The sequence below is a fragment of the Dendroctonus ponderosae genome, unplaced genomic scaffold (genome assembly GCF_020466585.1).
Source record: "Dendroctonus ponderosae isolate FM_Combo_2020 unplaced genomic scaffold, Dpon_F_20191213v2 Dpon_F_20191213_1, whole genome shotgun sequence".
NCBI classification, from domain to species: Eukaryota; Metazoa; Arthropoda; class Insecta; order Coleoptera; family Curculionidae; genus Dendroctonus; species Dendroctonus ponderosae.
The window spans coordinates 5,889,059-5,907,156 of record NW_026017110.1 but is presented as its reverse complement, the minus strand read 5'-3'; the positions used below and the strand labels follow the sequence as shown (position 1 = coordinate 5,907,156).

At 37.0% G+C, this 18,098-nt stretch overlaps 1 protein-coding gene and 1 non-coding gene across 2 annotated transcripts; both read right to left on the bottom strand.

Annotated features, from left to right (window-relative positions):
* Positions 1-169: 169 nt before the first annotated feature.
* Positions 170-17,647, bottom strand: LOC109534928. The gene is made up of 8 exons (XM_048661176.1): positions 17,411-17,647; positions 15,102-15,543; positions 6,804-6,908; positions 5,454-5,618; positions 5,156-5,253; positions 3,029-3,182; positions 2,409-2,547; positions 170-1,275 (listed from the first exon to the last, which is right to left on the bottom strand). The coding sequence occupies exons 2-8, from the start codon at positions 15,226-15,228 to the stop codon at positions 1,128-1,130; spliced, it is 936 nt and encodes a 311-aa protein (XP_048517133.1). The 5' UTR covers positions 15,229-15,543; positions 17,411-17,647; the 3' UTR covers positions 170-1,127.
* Positions 3,920-3,991, bottom strand: Trnac-gca. Its single transcript has one exon. It is a non-coding gene; the product is annotated as a tRNA-Cys (tRNA).
* Positions 17,648-18,098: the final 451 nt, after the last annotated feature.

Below are 18,098 nucleotides of genomic sequence, written 5' to 3'. Positions count from 1 at the left end.
TGTTTCTCGCACATGTAACAGAAACGGTCGCAGACACTTGCACTGACTGGTGCCAAAAATTACAAGAGACCGAGAAGTTTCTAAGTAAAGCGCCAAACTTGTGTCGCAATAATTTCAAAATTGTAGGATTCTTGTCTACTGGGTGATAAGGATTGATTTGGACGAACACTTAAATTCAGATTTGTATTTTGCTTCGTATCACAAGATTTATAAAAACCACATTTACATAATAAAATACATGACAAAATACTATTAACAATACATTACGAGCCAGATTTCGGCCACAATTATTTCATGTTTTTCGGGTTTGAAGAGAAAACCAATAAAACAATCTGTTGTTCGACTCAAGCTCACCACTCAGAACTAGGAGCTGATTCTACATTGAACAACTTCACAACCATTTTGGGTGGATTTTTCCAAAATTCTGGGCCAGTTTTTCCTTCGTACTGCCAGAACAACGAGCAACATTTCAAGTTCAGTTTGCTGGTTTAGTCGCTTTATATAAAATATATAGATGTGTTAACACAGAAAACCAACAGCAGATAAAACGCTAAATAATGTCCAAAAAAGAATTTCTTAAAACTTAATAAACATTATGAACAAAATGGACGGATAGGGAATGTAAATTCTTAATATACTATTATATACAAGTCGGGGAAAGAACTAATCATGTTTAGTGTGTAAAGCTTTTCTCAGGAGAAACTCAACCTTCCTATCTTTGGATAAATTAACACACTGTAAACGAAGAAATACACCAAACGATTAGTTTGATACCCGAACAATAAATAAAATAAATTGCGTATCGCCTCTTGATCCTTACTTTCTGGTGTGCTTTAAAATAATATTTCTCTACCGGTTGTTTATTTAATTGCTACCCGGACTAGTAAAGCAATAACTATACAAAATATAACAAAGGAATAAAGTAAATACACAAAGATAATTTCCAGATAGACTAGAAAATGGACACGTTTAGTTAAAGCAGGCCTAAACATTTAATAAATGTGTAACAAAGACAAGTTTTATAACGAAAATATCAATTGATTATAACAACGATTGAACGGTTGCCACTAAAACACCCTGTATTAACCACATTGGAACGTTTTCTAAAGTGTGCGAATTTTGGCTAATTACACTTCGGTACTGTGAGTCTGTATGCGCACTTTCTTCGTGCTTCCATTACGATTTAGTGTGGGAGAAGTTCCACTGAATCCAGGATTTTGGATTCCCAATCCATCTTTCGGTTTAGGTTTCTTTAAGCTGCTCCGTAGTGGCGACCTGAAAAATAAATACAATATTTTATTTATTTTTTTACTTTATAAGACTGAATTTTCTTGTGGCGGACTTGCGGTGAAAAATCGTATTTTTTGCACCGAAGTAGTTGCTGCAAAAATCGGTCACCTAAAACTGCACGTCTTTCGTTGGAAGCCTTTCAGAGATGTTTTTGATTTTTTTCGAGCAACGTTTCGCCCATATTTAAGCGATTATCAGGGCTCTGGAAGGCCTCATGATAAAAAAACATGGTCACAAAGTGCTTATTTACGAAAAAAAATTTCTTCGACTCCGACAAACATGACGTAGTTTTTGATCAAAACATTTTGGGAAAAACACCGTTTTTCTTGAGTCAACGTTTGGGGTATATTTTATCCCAGAGTTCAGATGACGGCATAAATGTGGACGAAACGATGGCCCAAAAAATATAAAAGGCTTTGGACAAAAATGGGGCGATTTTTTTATCAGAAATTTTTGGAAAAAAGCCCTGTCTTTCTTGCAACAACGTTTCGATCTTTTAGCCATTTTCAGAGCTTTAAAATACTGGATCACTAAACTATAGCCGAAACGTTGTCCCAAGGACAACAGTGTCTTTTTCGAAAAAAAATTGACCAAAAACTGTACCATTTTCGTTGAAAATCTATTAAAACTTAGTTTGCGGAATCAAGCACAGCAAGTTTTTCTTGGGTCATTGTTTCGGTTATATCTATTATTTAACACCTGATAATGGCTAAAATATGACGAAACGTGACCCAAGAACAGAAAGTTCGAAAACCTGCAGCACTTTTGCAACATTTTGAGCCAATACTTTTGCATTTGTAATTGACTATTCACACTAGCTGAGTTTCGGGAATGAAGTATTCTTATTACGCAAGAAATCGGGTATTCAAATCAACACAACCTGACAAATGTGAAATTTTCAGTTCAAAATTACACTCTGCGGCTTTAGATCGACTGTCATGTAAATTCCTCTTAGTCGGAGCGTCCACTTTTATGTATGCCAAGAATGATCGCTTCGGGAAGCAGATTGAAATTTTCGCTCATATTCCCGTGAAAATTGGCATATTTTTACCGGGTTAAATATTTAACAGCTTTATTAATTTTACCTCTCAAAGCGTGTTTAATTTTTTCAAAAATACCTTGCAGTTCCAATGGAAGACCCTACAGTGGACCCATTAGTCGAACCCAATGTGGTGGATGTGGTGTTCATGGAAGCCATCGATCCATTGGACGCCCCTGTATAAGGTTTTCCACTGGCGTCCGTCATGGAAATGCCACCTGAAAATCGAACAAAATTATTGACAATTTTCTGTTTCCACTCATATTGCCGGCAGAAGACAAAATCGCGAGGTAGCAGAATATAAAAAAATATCACTTTGAGGCATTATGGCGTTGAAGATGGATAGTCCGGAAAATTCAAGAAGGTCATTAAATATTTTATGGCAAAGGTAATAGGGATTTTGTTGGTCTTGATACCTTTCCCTTTTTTACCCCATTAAGACTTTTACGCAGCGAAAATGGCTTTGAGGAAATACCGATCTTTTATCTTTTATACGCCCTTTATAGGGTCCAGCAATAGGATTTAATATCGGCTTTTAAAACAGTTTTATGGTTGATTGGGTTGTTTTAGGAAAGATACAAGGAAAATTTTCCAGCGCTTTTTCCATTCTGTTGACTTTCTCAGTAGCTTAAGCTAGTAGAGTTTGCTACCAATATCAAAAGGTCGATTTGTGCGACCGTGTAAAAAATCTGGACTTACCATTCGTGCCTCGATCCCGAAATCCTGGATTTCCATACGTTGTGGGTTCGACGGGCATCGACGTTGTTGTCGGATCGCCTCCTTCCCGTCGGGAGAAAAACATGTCATAAAGGGACATAACACATAGGCAGGAATTGAGAATTATCGATAAAACCTGAAAGTTTAAATTTTTTTATTTTATTAATCTATATCGTTGGTTTGTTGTGGATTTTTATACTGATTTCATATGCTTTTGTTAATCTTTGTTATTAATCAAGCTTTTTTATGTAATACACTCAAGTAATTACAACAGTGAAACTTTAGCATGCAAAGGCTAAGGAGTAAAAGCCCAGAGAACATAATCAATAATTTAACTTAACTTTTTAACTCATTAACAATAAGTTAATTAATTAAATTAACTCAACAATAACTCCTTAACAGCATTAAACAAGCTGTTAAGGACCAAAACGCGCTGCAATATTTAGCGCTTCAGTAATTGTTTTTTTGCAAGCCCTGATGATGTCCATAAGGTCAAAATCGCTGGACCAAAAATTACAATTTCTCTTCACTGTTGAAAGTGTGTTATAAAAAAGGAAATTTTTTAAATTCCTTCTTGATGTTCAACACTGTGAAACTCTACTTATACATATTTAAAATAATGTCTTATATTGCCTTAAAGAATATTTAGAAAAAAATGAAGACGTAAAACATAAATAAAACCAACACAATAGCCAAAATTTAGAAAAAAATTATCAGATGTGAATATAATTTGATTTAGATTTATAAAATTTGTATTTATTATTCATAAGTTAATTTATTATCATTTAATTAATTTTAAACGTTTCGTTTAGTTATTAGTTCTCCATTAGTTATTGAAAGGAATTTAAAAAAAGCAATTTAAAAAAGTTAGCCAGGGGACACCCGGGTTTGAACCGGGGACCTCTCGATCTGCAGTCGAATGCTCTACCACTGAGCTATATCCCCATATAAATATTACTTGAAAGTGGGATAGATATACCGCGGAGGATAAAAATTATAATAGATACATATTTACATATGTGCATACATACAAAAATATTTTTAATTGAACTAAAGGAAAGCTGTGTCTATTTTAGTTAAATACTATTTTTTTCCTGCTTATTTGGGGATGTGTAAGAATTTTGAAGATTCGATTTGCAAGCTTCAAGATAAACGATTGTGAAGCAGTCAGCGATACACCAATCTGACTTAAATTCGGTTTGCATGTTACAGTATATAGTGTTTACCCTGTGGGTAAATTTGAAGTTGCTACTCTATGTGGTTTGGAAGTTCCGAATTTTTCTTTGAGGGGTGTAAAAGAATTAAAAAAATTGGTTTGTCAATTTTCAATATAAATGATTGGTTAAATCAGCCGATATTCTAATTTGAGTAAAATTCGGTCTGTATATTGCCGTATCTAGTGTTTACACTGTGTGTAAATTTGAGGTGGCTACTCTGTATGGTTTAGGAGTTCCACATTTTTTTTGGGGTGTAAAAGAATTTGAAAAATTCGTTTTGCAAGTTTCAAATTAAACGATTGTGAAAAATGCGCCGACACTTTAATTTGAGTGAAAGTCGGTCTATATATTGCCGTATCTAGTGTTTACACTGTGGATAAATTTGAAGTTACTACTCTATATGGTTTAGAACTTGCGCATTTTTCTTTGTGGTTGTGAAAGAATTTTGAAAATTCGTGCAAAATCCGCCAATACTTCAAATCGAGTGAAATTCGGTTCATATACTGCAGTCTCTAATGTTTACACTGTGTATAAATTTGAATTTGTCACTCTATATGGTTTGGAAGTCATGACTTTTTCCTTGTAGATGTGTAAGAATCATAAAGATTCGTTTTGCAACTTTTGTTATAAACGGCAGTGAATAATCAGCATATTCTTTAACTTCAGTGAAATTTAGACCATATACTACCGTCTCTAGTGTTTACACTGTGTATAAATTTTCATTTGCTGCTCTATATGGTTTGGGAGTTATGCATTTTTTTTTGGAGATGGGTAAGAATTTTGACGATTTGTTTTACAAGTTCAAAGGAATGTAAAAAATTTGCCGAGGCTCCAATTTGAGCGCAATTTTTAATACAAAAAGGCAAATTTTCAATACACCAAATGCACTTACTTCTAGATAAAACCCTGGTCCTCTGGTAACTTCAAAGCCATTTCTTTCATCGTCAATTTGAGTTGCAAATAGACTGGCCGCTACAATTGCAAGTAGAGCTGAAACAACAAAACGAACGATAAAGTAAAATTGATAATAAAAAGTTGATCAAATTAGCTAATAACTAGAAAAAAGTGAAAGGCATTGATGGTATGAAATTTTCAGAAAAAAATACTTAAGAACAATCAACAAAGGCAAATCACTTAAAAATTCATATGATTGTTTTGGGTCATTTAAATAGCACTGGAATACAACCTACCTGATACAAAGGCCATTACGACCTTAGTGAGGACTGTGGCGCTGTATTTTAACACTACTTGTTCTTTGGAGTTGATCATGGCCAGCTGCAAGACACTGAGAATACAGAAAATGCCCAGCACTACCACAGCTATGGATGCGACTAGTCCGGCCACCCAAACAGCAACTAAATTAAATAAATTACTTGTMAATGGTAAAAAATRTGTATTATAATTAAAAGAAGTTAGTAAGTAGTAGTAAGTTTATCACGATTTATTTTTCAAGRGGTCAAGTGGAACAAACATGAGCGCTTCAGATCTTCGAAAAKGTAAACGCCCCTGGCACTGAAACGGTGACCAAAATGAAATTTGGCCCCGAAACAACTTTTTACGCCAAATCTATGGCCTTTTTAAGAATTTTCGAATTTCTGAAAATCGTTGATAACTGACCGAGTTACAGGGTAAAAAGTGGAAGTATAGGGCCCATTTCCTTTCAAACTGTTGCAAATACAAATTTGCTTATAGACAGTGATTGTGTCGAGAATGCACTTTGCTAACAATCTCATGTTCTATATCGGAAATGAGTTAATCGAGGTAAAAATTAAAAGTATTTTGTGCGTCTTTTTGACCTCCAAATCATCATAACTTCCAAGTTTTTGACTAGAGCAACTACATTAAACCCTAAATTTTCTCTGATTGAAGAAAGATGCTAGTAGAAGGGCGTTTAGAAAAATCACTAGATCAAACATTGGATGCATTTTCAAGAAAATTTTACACACCCAAAGTCAAAGTTGTTACGAAATTTTACGCATATAATAGCCTGAGTAAGCATGTGTTTGTTGTTGTCGATTCCAGCCTTAATTTATTAATGGCCTTGTTTATTGATGACGAATACTTTGCCATCCAAGTCACTAGAGGCCAAGCTTGACCTTTAAGTCAATTATCAGGGAAAACCTGTTCGGTGTATATGTGTGAACTCATTTTACAATTAGGCTAGTAATATGTGGAAAATTGTCGTTAATTTATCATTGTTGATGAGTTACTGGGTCTTGTGAAATTTGTTGGTTTGGTGGTTTGGTTTTCAACAGTTGCGCAACTTGCATGGGCTAAAACTACGCAACTTATTATGGTGAGCGTGCAACAGACCATTTTCCATTTGATTATCAAGCACAATTTAACGTATGAAGTATTTTAACCAAATAACAGTCAGACGTTTTATAAACAGGTTTTTGAGCAGAAGGATTCAGATGGCCTGCGAAACCCCAGACCGAAAGCCAAGTGATTTTTACCTGTAGCTTTGGATGGAACGTTTACTGCTAGGCCAGGAATTAACCCGAATAATCAGGTGCAAAAAATGAACATTTAATTCTTACCAGATGCCCGGAATCTTGAAACGCCTTCCTCACACCTTTCCCTATTGTAGAGCAGGAATTTGCAGGTTTTCCAAGGTCCAAAGTATCCATTGTCATCTCCAACTCCTGCAACAAACCGTACTTTACCACCTAGTTATTAATGGATAATCGACAAATTCCAGTAATATTTAGCCTCGATTTGTCCGGAAAGAACAATGGCTTTTAGAAAATTGCTTTACAACCGCCGGATGCTGATATCCGATTGTTCTCACGAGAATGTTGCAGGTCAACTTTCTAACATCAAATGGCTTTGAATTACTGAATTTCCCATTTCGGCTTTTAAAAAAATGGTCTTCTGCTTCACATCTATACCAGAAAAGTGCATGTGAAAGCTCATTCTAGAACTCTGATTAGTTGGAAATATTACTTTAAGCAGTTTTTTCGCTCGATCGATAGCATAAATCAAAGTGCTCGTTTTCATCTCAGATATCAAATTTAATTTAGAACTTTTACGTTCTCCCTATCTTATGCGAGCTAAATTTAAATCGACAGCGACGACTTCCCTTGGGAAACTGAGGGTGAAACCTGCAACTTTTGCTACAGTTTCGACTTTCTATGGTAGAAAAAACCACGTTATTCAAAGTGTGTTGAAAGTACGAGACGAGCCTGTTTAAAAACCGAGACACGGTTCTATTTCATCTGCCCTGTTTTGCATTATTTCAACGCATAATGAAGTACTGTTCGCAATAAAAAAATAATGTAATTTGGAGCAAAAAATGCATTTACCCTCACTTATTGCCATGAAAACGCGTGCTTGGATTAGCCATTTTGCTTCATTAAGTCGAGAGTCTGCAGTGAAAATAATCCCTGCTACATGCAAAAGCTTTCAAGACACTTCGGATTATGCAATTTGGAATTATTGTGGTAAGTATGAACTGTATATCAGGCTTAGATGTTGGATGAACGAGTTCTAATATCAGCGCTGAGAAGGAACCGAAAATGCGTGAAATGGAAGGAGATGAAACACACCAGTCGGACTTTGCCGCAAGGCGCTTTGGCTCATTCTAACACCCACGTTGGATAACCCGCCTTGTTGCACGCAAACACACCATTTGCAAAATGGTTGATGTTGAAAACCATAAAACGACGCTATTAAAGCCCCACTTGTACAGCCGTTAAATTCAACTGGTCGCCCCAAAGTAAACTTTCAAGTACTTGAAAAAAATTAGGTTTGTTGCAGCACTTTAGCATCTAAATTTATTTTTAGCTAATTTTTTATTTCAACGGGAAACGAAGCGACTCAAGGTAATTTTTACTGACAATTTAATTCATATATATGTATGGGAAGCATAATAATTGCAACCACACAATGTATTCCAATTACATTTGCGTCCTGCACGTCATCTGCCCAGCGACATGTTCAAATGCGAAGGGAGAATGGCTGTGGCTTTGATAATAATATAATAATTAAACATAACGCGGAAAATTGAAACTGAAAAATGGAATTGCGCTGGTTTTAATTTGTTTGTGCCGCGTTTAGAGTAGTCGACAAATGGCAAAGTATTATTAGAAAACTTGAAATATAGAGGCAGTTAACTGCTATTGTCCAATTATTCTGCAAGCTCCAGACAGCTGTTGGGCCCTGCCAGAAAATTAGCTGATAGTGAGCTGAGAAGAATATTAAACCAGCAGGACTTTCACATTTAGGTTTTGGGGACAACAAATTAATTTTGCGCCATTCTCAGTTGGGAGCAGCACATTTCTCGGCTGCACTGTGCTTTTGCGCTTTATTTGAAACCACGTTTGTTTGGTTAAAATGCCCTGTTTGTGTTGCAGGCGATTGAACAAGCTTCTTTTGTATTTGAGAAGTTTCACAATTTTGAAAGGAATTTTACCCAGAATAACCTCTTTATGCTGCTGGAGAAACTCAGAATTAAACTGACACATAAGGGGGCGTGCTGGGCGATGCGATGCTGAAAGTGGCCAAGCGATGTGCACTTAGAACTCGATTTTTTAGTGCTTTCAGTTGTGGGTAAAGCTTGGCTTGGGAAGTTAAAAGTCGTATTTTCCGCGGATTTTCGGGTTATTGGAGATACCGGTAATTGGAAGAGTCAAAAAAGGCACACAAGCTTTTCGTAACTGAAACAATCCTGGAAATTTTCTATTAAAGTGTTTTCTTCCTCACTTAAATCAGCAGATTTTCATTTTGTAGTTATATTATGGGCCGTATTGAGGGATTTTTTGTTTTACCTTGGAAAATTTTTAAAAAGTTGGTGCTTGGCAAATCGCGTCGCTTTAGTATCCGAAAAAAGCCGTGAAACTCCCAGAAGTTTCGTATTAAAGTAAGTTTTTCCATTCTTAAAGCAGCGCATTTTCTTTTTCGAGTGATGTTATGAGTCGGATTGTGGGAGTTTTGAATTTTTCTTTCCAAATTTTTAAAAAAGTCGTGTTTTCCAGTGGCCAATCGCCTCGCTTTAGTAACTGAAAAAATCGCGGAAGTTCCCAGAAATTCCCTATTAAAGTGAGTTTTCCTAGCTTAAAGCAGCGGATTTTCTCTTTCGAGTGATGTTATGGGCTGGATCCGGGGATTTTTGGATTCTCCATGACAAATTTTTGAAAACTTCGTGTTTTCCATCAGCCATCGACTCGTCTTAGAAACTGAAAAATCCTGAAAACCTCCAGAAATTGCCTATAAAAGTCAGTCTTTCCTCACCTAAAGCTGCGGACGTTCTCTTTCGAGAGATATTATGGACAGTCTTAGGAATTTTACGTTTTTTCCTGGCACATTTTTGCAAAATCCGTGTTTACGAACGGTCAATCGCCTCTTCGTAACTAAAAAAATCCTGGGGAAACTCCCAGAAAGATCCTATTGACATGCGTTTTCCACACTTAAAGCAGCGCATTTTCTCTTTCGAGTAATATTAGAAGCTCGATTGTAGAATTTTCGGCATTCTTTTGGTAAATTTTTGAAAAATGTGTGTTTCTCAACAGCCAATCGTCTCGTCTGTAACTGAAAAATACTGGAAACTTAGGAATTTCCTATTGAAATGGGATTTTCGCGCTTAAAGCCGCAGAATTTCTCTTTCCAGTGATCTTATGGGTCTGGTTGATAAACTTTTGGTTCTTCCTTGACGAATTTTTAAAAAATCCGTGTTGTCCAACGATCAACCGGTTCGATTTAGTATCTGAAAAAATCCTGAAAACTGCTAGGAATTTCCTATTAAGGTGAGGTTTTCCTCATTTAAAGCCGCAGATTTTCTCTTTCGAGTGATAATCCGGGCAGGCTTGAGATATTTTTGGTTTTTCCCTAACACATTTTCTGAAATGTCTCTATATTTACCAAGGGCCAATCGCTTCCTGTTCTGGAAACATCCTGGAAACTCCCAAAAATTTCCTACTGAAGTGAGTTTTTCCTCACTTCAATAGAAAAACAGCCGATTTTCTCTTCCGAGTGATGTTATCGACCCCATTCAGAAATTTTTTGTTTTTTCTTGACGAATTGTGGAAAAACTCGTGTTTACCTCGATTCGCCTTAGTAACCGAAAAAATCCTGGAAACCTGAAACTTGAAACACTGAAAGCGAGTTTTCCATAAAAAGTCAGCCAGGTTCAGTAAGGGTGATATAACTCATATTTTAACGCCCAAAACTCGCTGCGATCGCCGACTCAGAGGAATTGAAGTTAAAATAATGACCCCAGGCGAACTTGGAAGCAGGCACTAAAGATGCGTCGAACATTTCAATAAAAATACTTCAAAACTCCTAAAGAGCACTCCATAGTTTGATGAAGAAGTAGATAAAGAAGATGTTAAAAATACAACAGGCGAAGTTGTTAAGAAAACAGGACAATGGACGACCAACATAACTGGCTACGAAATGAAGTTCAACTTCCAATACGCGACTCACAGAAGAGCTTGAAGATCCAGAAGAAGAAAGCGTGAGACCTTCCGACGAAAGAGGCCTGCTAAGTGAAAACAACAATCATTGAACCGGAGAAGCACACAAAACCTGAATAAAGCTTGGAAAAAAACTGCTAAAACAAAAAACAAGATAGTTGTTTGGCAGGAAAACACGGTTTTCATAGTATAAAATTGACACAGAACAGTTGTTGCAGCTTAGAAAAAAACCAACTATTTGGATTTTATTATTTAGTACAATCAAAAATTGTAAGTAAACCATAACATATTTTCACAACCGAAATACTTCGCATACCACATCTACCTACTACTAAATAATCGCAATTAACATTAATGGGCGGTCAATCTGTTTTAGGTCAAGCCTGAATAATGTTATCAGTCATTCACTGTTCGAAACAACGTAATTGCTTTGTTATGGCTTTTAAAAGCACTTGAAAATGCCTTTCTTGACAATGCAATCGGCACTCATTTCAGATTAAATTTAACTACTGCAACGTGTTTGCAACCTGCATTTTATTGCATCGTTTTATTCAAGTACAGTTGAGGTGTCAAGGAAATTGTTAGAAGAGGGTGAAATGGGAGAATATTTCGCAGAAACTGATAAACTGATGAACTAAACAATTTGGGCCAAATTCTTGCATTCGCGCCGGTACAATTTATCGGCATGCAAAATATGCGAGCCTAAATGGAAAATAACGAAGCAACCCCACAACCCCCGTTCCAAAGTCAGCCGCCTCGAAAATTAAATTTTGCCTGCCACAATTTTCCTTACTTTCCAACGGGAAGTTAATGTGAAAATCCGGCACCCTGAAGTGTTTATTTTCAGCTACCTGCCTAAAGGTGTTTTCGCGTTAAGGCGAACGTTTTGTTTCGAACATATTCTAGGACAAAAACTCGTCTGTTGTACTCAATTAATTGGTACAACCGTGGCCATAATATTGCGCCACTCTTAACCGGGAAATTTTAGGTCATAAACCTCTGCAGTCGTTTACAGGTTTTGATAGTAAAATGCTTATCCTCGGTAAGGCGTCGAGGTCATAGAACTAGATAATCCCCATGGAAAAAAATAGAACAACTGCATAATAATCGCAAAATGATGCCCTTCTAAAACCCCCAAGTGCGCCAACAACTACAAATGTACTCCAAATATTGGACATCGTTCTTCGCATAACAAATGATCATCCTTTCCATTTGTAAAGGTTGTTGCCCAGTTGGTAAAGAACCGTATTTTGGTTGTTTTATTCATGCAAATAACCGCTAGGTGTTTCGAAACTTATCTAGGTTTCTTACTGGCATTGTGTTCCGTGGATTTTGTATATTTTCAATTTAAAATCTGCTTAAATTGCCTTACTGGGTTATTATAATGTGAAGTGACGCATATTCCCAAAAAAGTATTCCAGTGGTGAATTGTCAGGGCTTTTATTTTCAGCCAGTAATAAGCAGTATTCCTTACGTAGGAGAAGGTAAATTCGGCAACATCACCGCAAAGGTTTTATGTTTCCTGTAAAAGATACCTTGTAGACTTTCCATCAGCGACTGTTGCGGCAAGTGGAGCGAGCTTCCTTTATAAATGATATTGACCCGAATCGCAAAATACACTTACAATCTAATGCTAAATGAGTTTTTACATTGCGCCATCAACTGTGCCATTGCTCGTGGTAATTTCGCTCGAATACGACAAAAACATATGATGAGTTTCGCCCAAAATGGCCAATTTTCTGGGTTATTGTGTCATGATTTCACTTCCTCTGTAGCTATGCAATCAAGCAGAATATCCAACAAGGGTTTAGATCAAAACGCTGGCTTCTCAGTTGCTTTGTTCGGAAATTTCTATATTTTCAGCTTGTGGTATTAAGTATTTATCAAAATTTCTAAATATATCTATGGAGAGTAGAGAGATGGAACGGTGCAGGGTTTTTGAATGATTAATTTTTGCATCACAGATCCGAACAATGGAAGTGACCAATCAATAACCAGGAAATAATCATGAAATGGCAACGCCAATGAGGTGTTTGGTATGGAGAAAATTACATCTTTTAATTTTTATGTCGATTTTAATAATCGAAGGCAGTTAAAAGATAAGCAGAAACTTAAATGTTGCAAAACTACAAAAAACCTTTTTTACACAAAATCATGCAGATCAGAATAAAGTTAAGAAAAAGCATAGGAAGAAAAAATGAATTTTGATTGGGATTTTCTGTATTTCTTTCTTTCTTCGTTGATAGTCTTCTCTTCTTTTGCCTAGTTGCTTGTTTGCATTGTAAGCATATCGGACTCTTGCCGAATTTTCAAGAAAATCGAGCTGAAAATTTTGGTGCAAATTTGCTGGCAAATGTGGGATTTTTCGAGCATCGAGCTGAATTATAAATCGACAAAGTGAGTGACAAATAACCTTAAAAACGTTCATGAAATACTCTCAAATCAAAATCTACTCGGAAGCTAATCGAAAAACTCAGACATATGCCTGGGTAACACTGTGTTGAATTTCAATTTATTCAGTAGTTCGGTGTCCATTTTTGCTCGAAAAGTGTTCACTTTGCTATCGACAGTGGACGAAATTGGTCGATAATCCTTTGTGTCCTGTGAATTGTGTTCTAGATGAGAAATGTCGAATCATTGTGGCCTTATGGCAAGTGCAGTAGCTTTTGAAAGTGTTGTGATCTTTTTGAGCATTTATGGGTAGAAGATGGACGATGGGGCGCCAGCTTGCAAAGAGCTGGTGAGAATGATCCCTAATCTATAAATGTTTTAGCCTGAATTGAGAAGTTTTCCGACAAGCACCTGAAGTTTTATGAATTCTTTATGTTTCTCCCTCTTTGCTCGGCTGATTTCAAATAAGTTTGACTTTGGACAGATCTCCTGCTGTAATAAACACATTTTCTTCTTCTTTTCCGGGTGGCACTACGCAGGTTTCGGTAAGCTTAGCATTACTTTGCCCCTGGTTGCCATGTACATGTAGAATTTTTAGTCCCATATTCATCAACTGACTTGTAGGGCTGGATTTGGTATCGATTTGAGCTATTGGTTCTTTCGTAGACAATTTTGAAACTTTGGCAATATTTTGGGCGGCTTTACATTTTTACATCAAGCTCATCTGAAGCTTTTTGCTAAAAAACTGCTTCAGCTATGGAAATTTGGGTTCCAGTATTCAATAGAATAAGCATCAGCTTACTGGTAGTGTGCACTGGGATCCGATTAAACCCTTGATTGCTTCACCAGAAATTTTGAAAGTTTGGGAATATTTTGGGCGGCTTCGTATATTTTTACGTCAAGCTCATTTGGAGCTTGTCTCCAAAGAACCGTTTCAGATATGCAAATATAAGTTCCAGTTTTAGGTTTTTTGTTAAAAAAAGCCAAGGGTTTCAGTTTTGCCTGTTTGCGGTATTTTTGGCGTTGCTCGAGAACCATTTGAGCCACAGAGTTCGACTTTCCATCATTGGATAGAGAATTGGTCATTCGTTTTAGTTATAACAACGTGCGTGAGTAAACTCTGGATAATTTTTCACAGTCACACGAAATTTGAATATCAGACATTTAGGTGCAATTTTGCGTCAACATTTCATTTAAAAAAAAAACGTCTTTTACAGAATATCAATGTTTCAAGTTTCCACTGGCTTTACATTGGAAGTTGGAATTTTTTGTTGAAAAGTCTGTAGTTGCGTAAATGCGTTCATTTCTGACTGTAGATTTACGAAGCGAGCGCACCAAATTCCGGTTTTCATGTGACTTGAATGAACTTTTGAAGGTTGAAGATACTTTGACGACATTCATTCTCGACATTTTGAGCGCACCCTTCTTTACTAAACGCACAACCATGGACTTGTAAAGCATTTTTCGTTTCTGGGGAATTTATTTTCAAAAAACTGGATGCAAAATGTGCCCGCAACCGTTTTTTCAAGTTCTAAGTAAAATTTTCTTAACGTGGAAAGTAAATAAATCTGACCAGATGTGCGGTAATTGAGTCCCGCTAGACAAGCGGGTCCATAAAAAGCTCGTCAAATCAGTTCAGTTAAACGAAAATGGTAGAAAGCAGTCATAGAGATTATACAGTTATATTCATGCAACAATGGCGTCAAACAATGCACCCAACGACCCACTCGGCGATCTTTCAGGATTCTTCAGGCGTAACAAGTGACTTTACGCTTGATTATCGACTTTGGATTTGCAAAGCGCAACACTGTTGACTTTGATATAAAATTTAACTTGTTTGTACTAAATTTATCTAGTGCTAACCTGAGTAAAACTGAAAATCAGCAAGTACTGTTATAAAGTGATTTTAACAGTTTGGACAGGTTTTTTTTTAAGACACAAATGGAAGGTTTGTTCACAAAAGGATGCTGTCTAGCCGAAGAGCGCACCAAAATTCAACCTTTTCAGAACTATTTGAAAAAAACCTGAACTTACCCCATCCAGGTGTTCCAAAGTATCCCCACATGGGTATTCCGACTGCTGTAGCCCCGACAACAAAGCAAATGAATCCCAAAACGGCCACACATGTCGAATACAAAGGCTTCACTTCACTAGCTGCCATTTTACCACCAAACTACCATCATTGATCACAAAACTTGCACATAACGTAACAACCAACACTAAAGCACAACACTCGGTTTTTTTGGGCAAAGTTTACATTACAATCAACAAGTAAGGTGGAAAGCTCACTTTTCCCGTCGAGCGCATTTGTTAGAGTATCTGGTGCGTAGCATGTGGATCAACTATTTTCCTGGATCAATATTTTGCTGTTTACATTCTGGTCTTGGAAAACTTGGACATGGCACGCTATGGGAAAGGTGTGTCGAACCTGTGGCCTTTTCGCAGTTAACTTGGGTGTGGGCCACAATGCCTAATTCTGAAAATATCACAAAAATAATAAAACAGCTACCACAGAAGCAGAAACTAATCATTTTTACATTCACTTGCTTTCGTTGCTGTAAAACATCAGATTAAAACGATGAACGTGGGAGGAGTTATTCCGCCAGTCGCTGTGCATTTGGAATGCAATCTTTCAGGAAACCAGACAGTAAAATAAACCGATTTCCACCTGACAAAACCGGGATTCATCGAAAAAAAATACATGTAGGAAGCTTCATCAGCAACTCTCCGAGGGAATAAACGCATTCTTATGGGGGTGAAACGCAATATTTCCAAAGCAATTTGGGATGGTTTAGAAGCTTCGGCCTCACTAGCGAAGTTGAGTGCAAAACGACTGAATTTCTACTACTCGAAATCTCGATCCGCCGCTGCTCAATGTGTGATATTCAAATTTGGCTTCCTGGGTCAAAACTACTCGAATTTCCTCACTCATGTTGTTACGACTGAATCCAATTTTCAATTCTCTATCCAACGATGCCAAAACGAATTATGTGGCTCAAATAGTTCTTGAAAAACTTCGAAAAAAGCAGTGTCATGTTTGAGTCGATTTTGAAACTCAATAAAAACACGCAAATTCAAAACTTCATAAAATCAAGACTTTTTTGAGAAAACTGCCAATATGTTCTTATCGATGGTTTACTTTGTATAAAGGCCATTTAGTTCTCTCTGGAGTGACGTTAAAATAAGCGTTCTTGCTCATTTTGCTTACGAGAAATGAGCAAAAACAGGACGAAAAATATGAAAATTTCACATAATCTTGCACCTGACTGTCTCATATTCAAATATCGCTTTCTGTGTCAAAACTGCTCGAATTGTCTCACTCGTGTTGTTTTCACTGAATAGAATTTTCAATGCTGAGTCATGAGCCATGTTTGAGTAAATTTTGAAACTCAAGAAAAACGGATCTTCAAAACTTCTTGAAATCAGGACCCTTTTGGGAAAACTGCCGAAATTTCCTTATCGAAGGTTCACTTTCTAAGAAGGCCACTTGGTTGTCTCTCGAAGGATGTAAAAATGAACGTTTATTTTCAGGTTATTAGACCGTTGTCGATGGGAAATTGGTCCTGACGTTTCGATAGCTCGTATGCCGATCATCTTGAGAGGTGTTCGTGAAGCGTACCTTGATTATACTTCAAATCTTAATATTGCACAATCAAATGCAAGTGGATATTGAAGACTTTGAGATTTTAAGTTGAAATCGGGCCAAAAAACATTCAAGCAGATGTTTGCCCAATAAAGTGAAGGCAAATAAACGAGCTATAAGAGTGTCGGTTCGGTTTTCAATAACAAATTATTCATTTTCGCGAAACCTTATTAATTGAACGCTAAATTCGACTCAAAAAGGTCTAGTGAGAATATCCGGTTGATACGATAAATTAGCAGCATGCGGAATGGTTTTTTTGGTAATAAAAAAGCGTTACCGTAAGAGATTAAGAATCAAAGCTACAAATGCATTGCGAGGTATTCTGTTGATTCACCTCTGTCGGTTACCTTGGAATACTAATTGCAATTCAATAAAGCAATTTTTTAATGAATTTATGCCCGGGAAAGTTGAAGGTAAAAGTTCGTGGCATAAAACTGAGCTTCGTTTTTTTGGTGAGACTTTAAATCGACCAATATGTTCTTTAAACAGCAAACGTTTGTTGACCTTCTTCACGCCTCAAAGGTGTTTTATTAGCCGAAATAACTCCTGCGGAAGACACCGGACGACATAAGCGAATGATCAGTAACCGCTGAAAATTCAAAGCAAATTTGGCGCCAGCAGCACTCTTAGTTCCTCCAATTAATCCTAAAGGAGAGGATTAATTGGGCACCTAAAACTACCAATCAAACATTGAACTAACTTAATAATTTTCCAACAAATCCCCATTGCAGTTTGGATAGCGTCGAGCGAGTGCGCAGGTGTTTCTCTTGGTGCCCAGCCACTAAGCCACAACAGGCACTTTTCACAGTTACGCACTGCGAGAAAATGTCGATTTTTCGCTGGAAAAGCCCGCTTTTCTATCGACCGCACTAATAAACGGCGACGCCGACAAAACGAGTTAAATTCCAAACTAAAGTCAACTAGTAAAAGCTCCTAGTCCGCTCTACCTTGAAAGGTGTGTCGATGGGTGGGGGAGAATTGTTGACTTGGTTCACATAACTGCGATTCTGCTGGCAAGTTGGCATTTTACTTCGGCTTTCATAACGGAAGAGCATGTCGGACGGTCGCAGGAGTCTGGCCATTGTTCACAGTTGCAGCGACGTGATGCCGATAACAAACCGGCTCGAAGGACCATTATGTGGTGATGCCTTCAATAGTTCAACAGTTTTAATTGTTTGGAATTTTAATTCGATTTATCAAAACCCGTAGTTTTCCGCTTTTGCCTGTCAGATAGGTTGCTTGGCTGCTCCAAAACTTGTTAAGAGCATTAACATTCTTCTGAAGGAGGTGTAAGTAACTTACGATTCTACCATAGTCCAGACAGAGACATATTTGTTGACCAGCCTGGCAACGTTACAGCGAATTTGTGGTTAGTTTTTTCATTATGC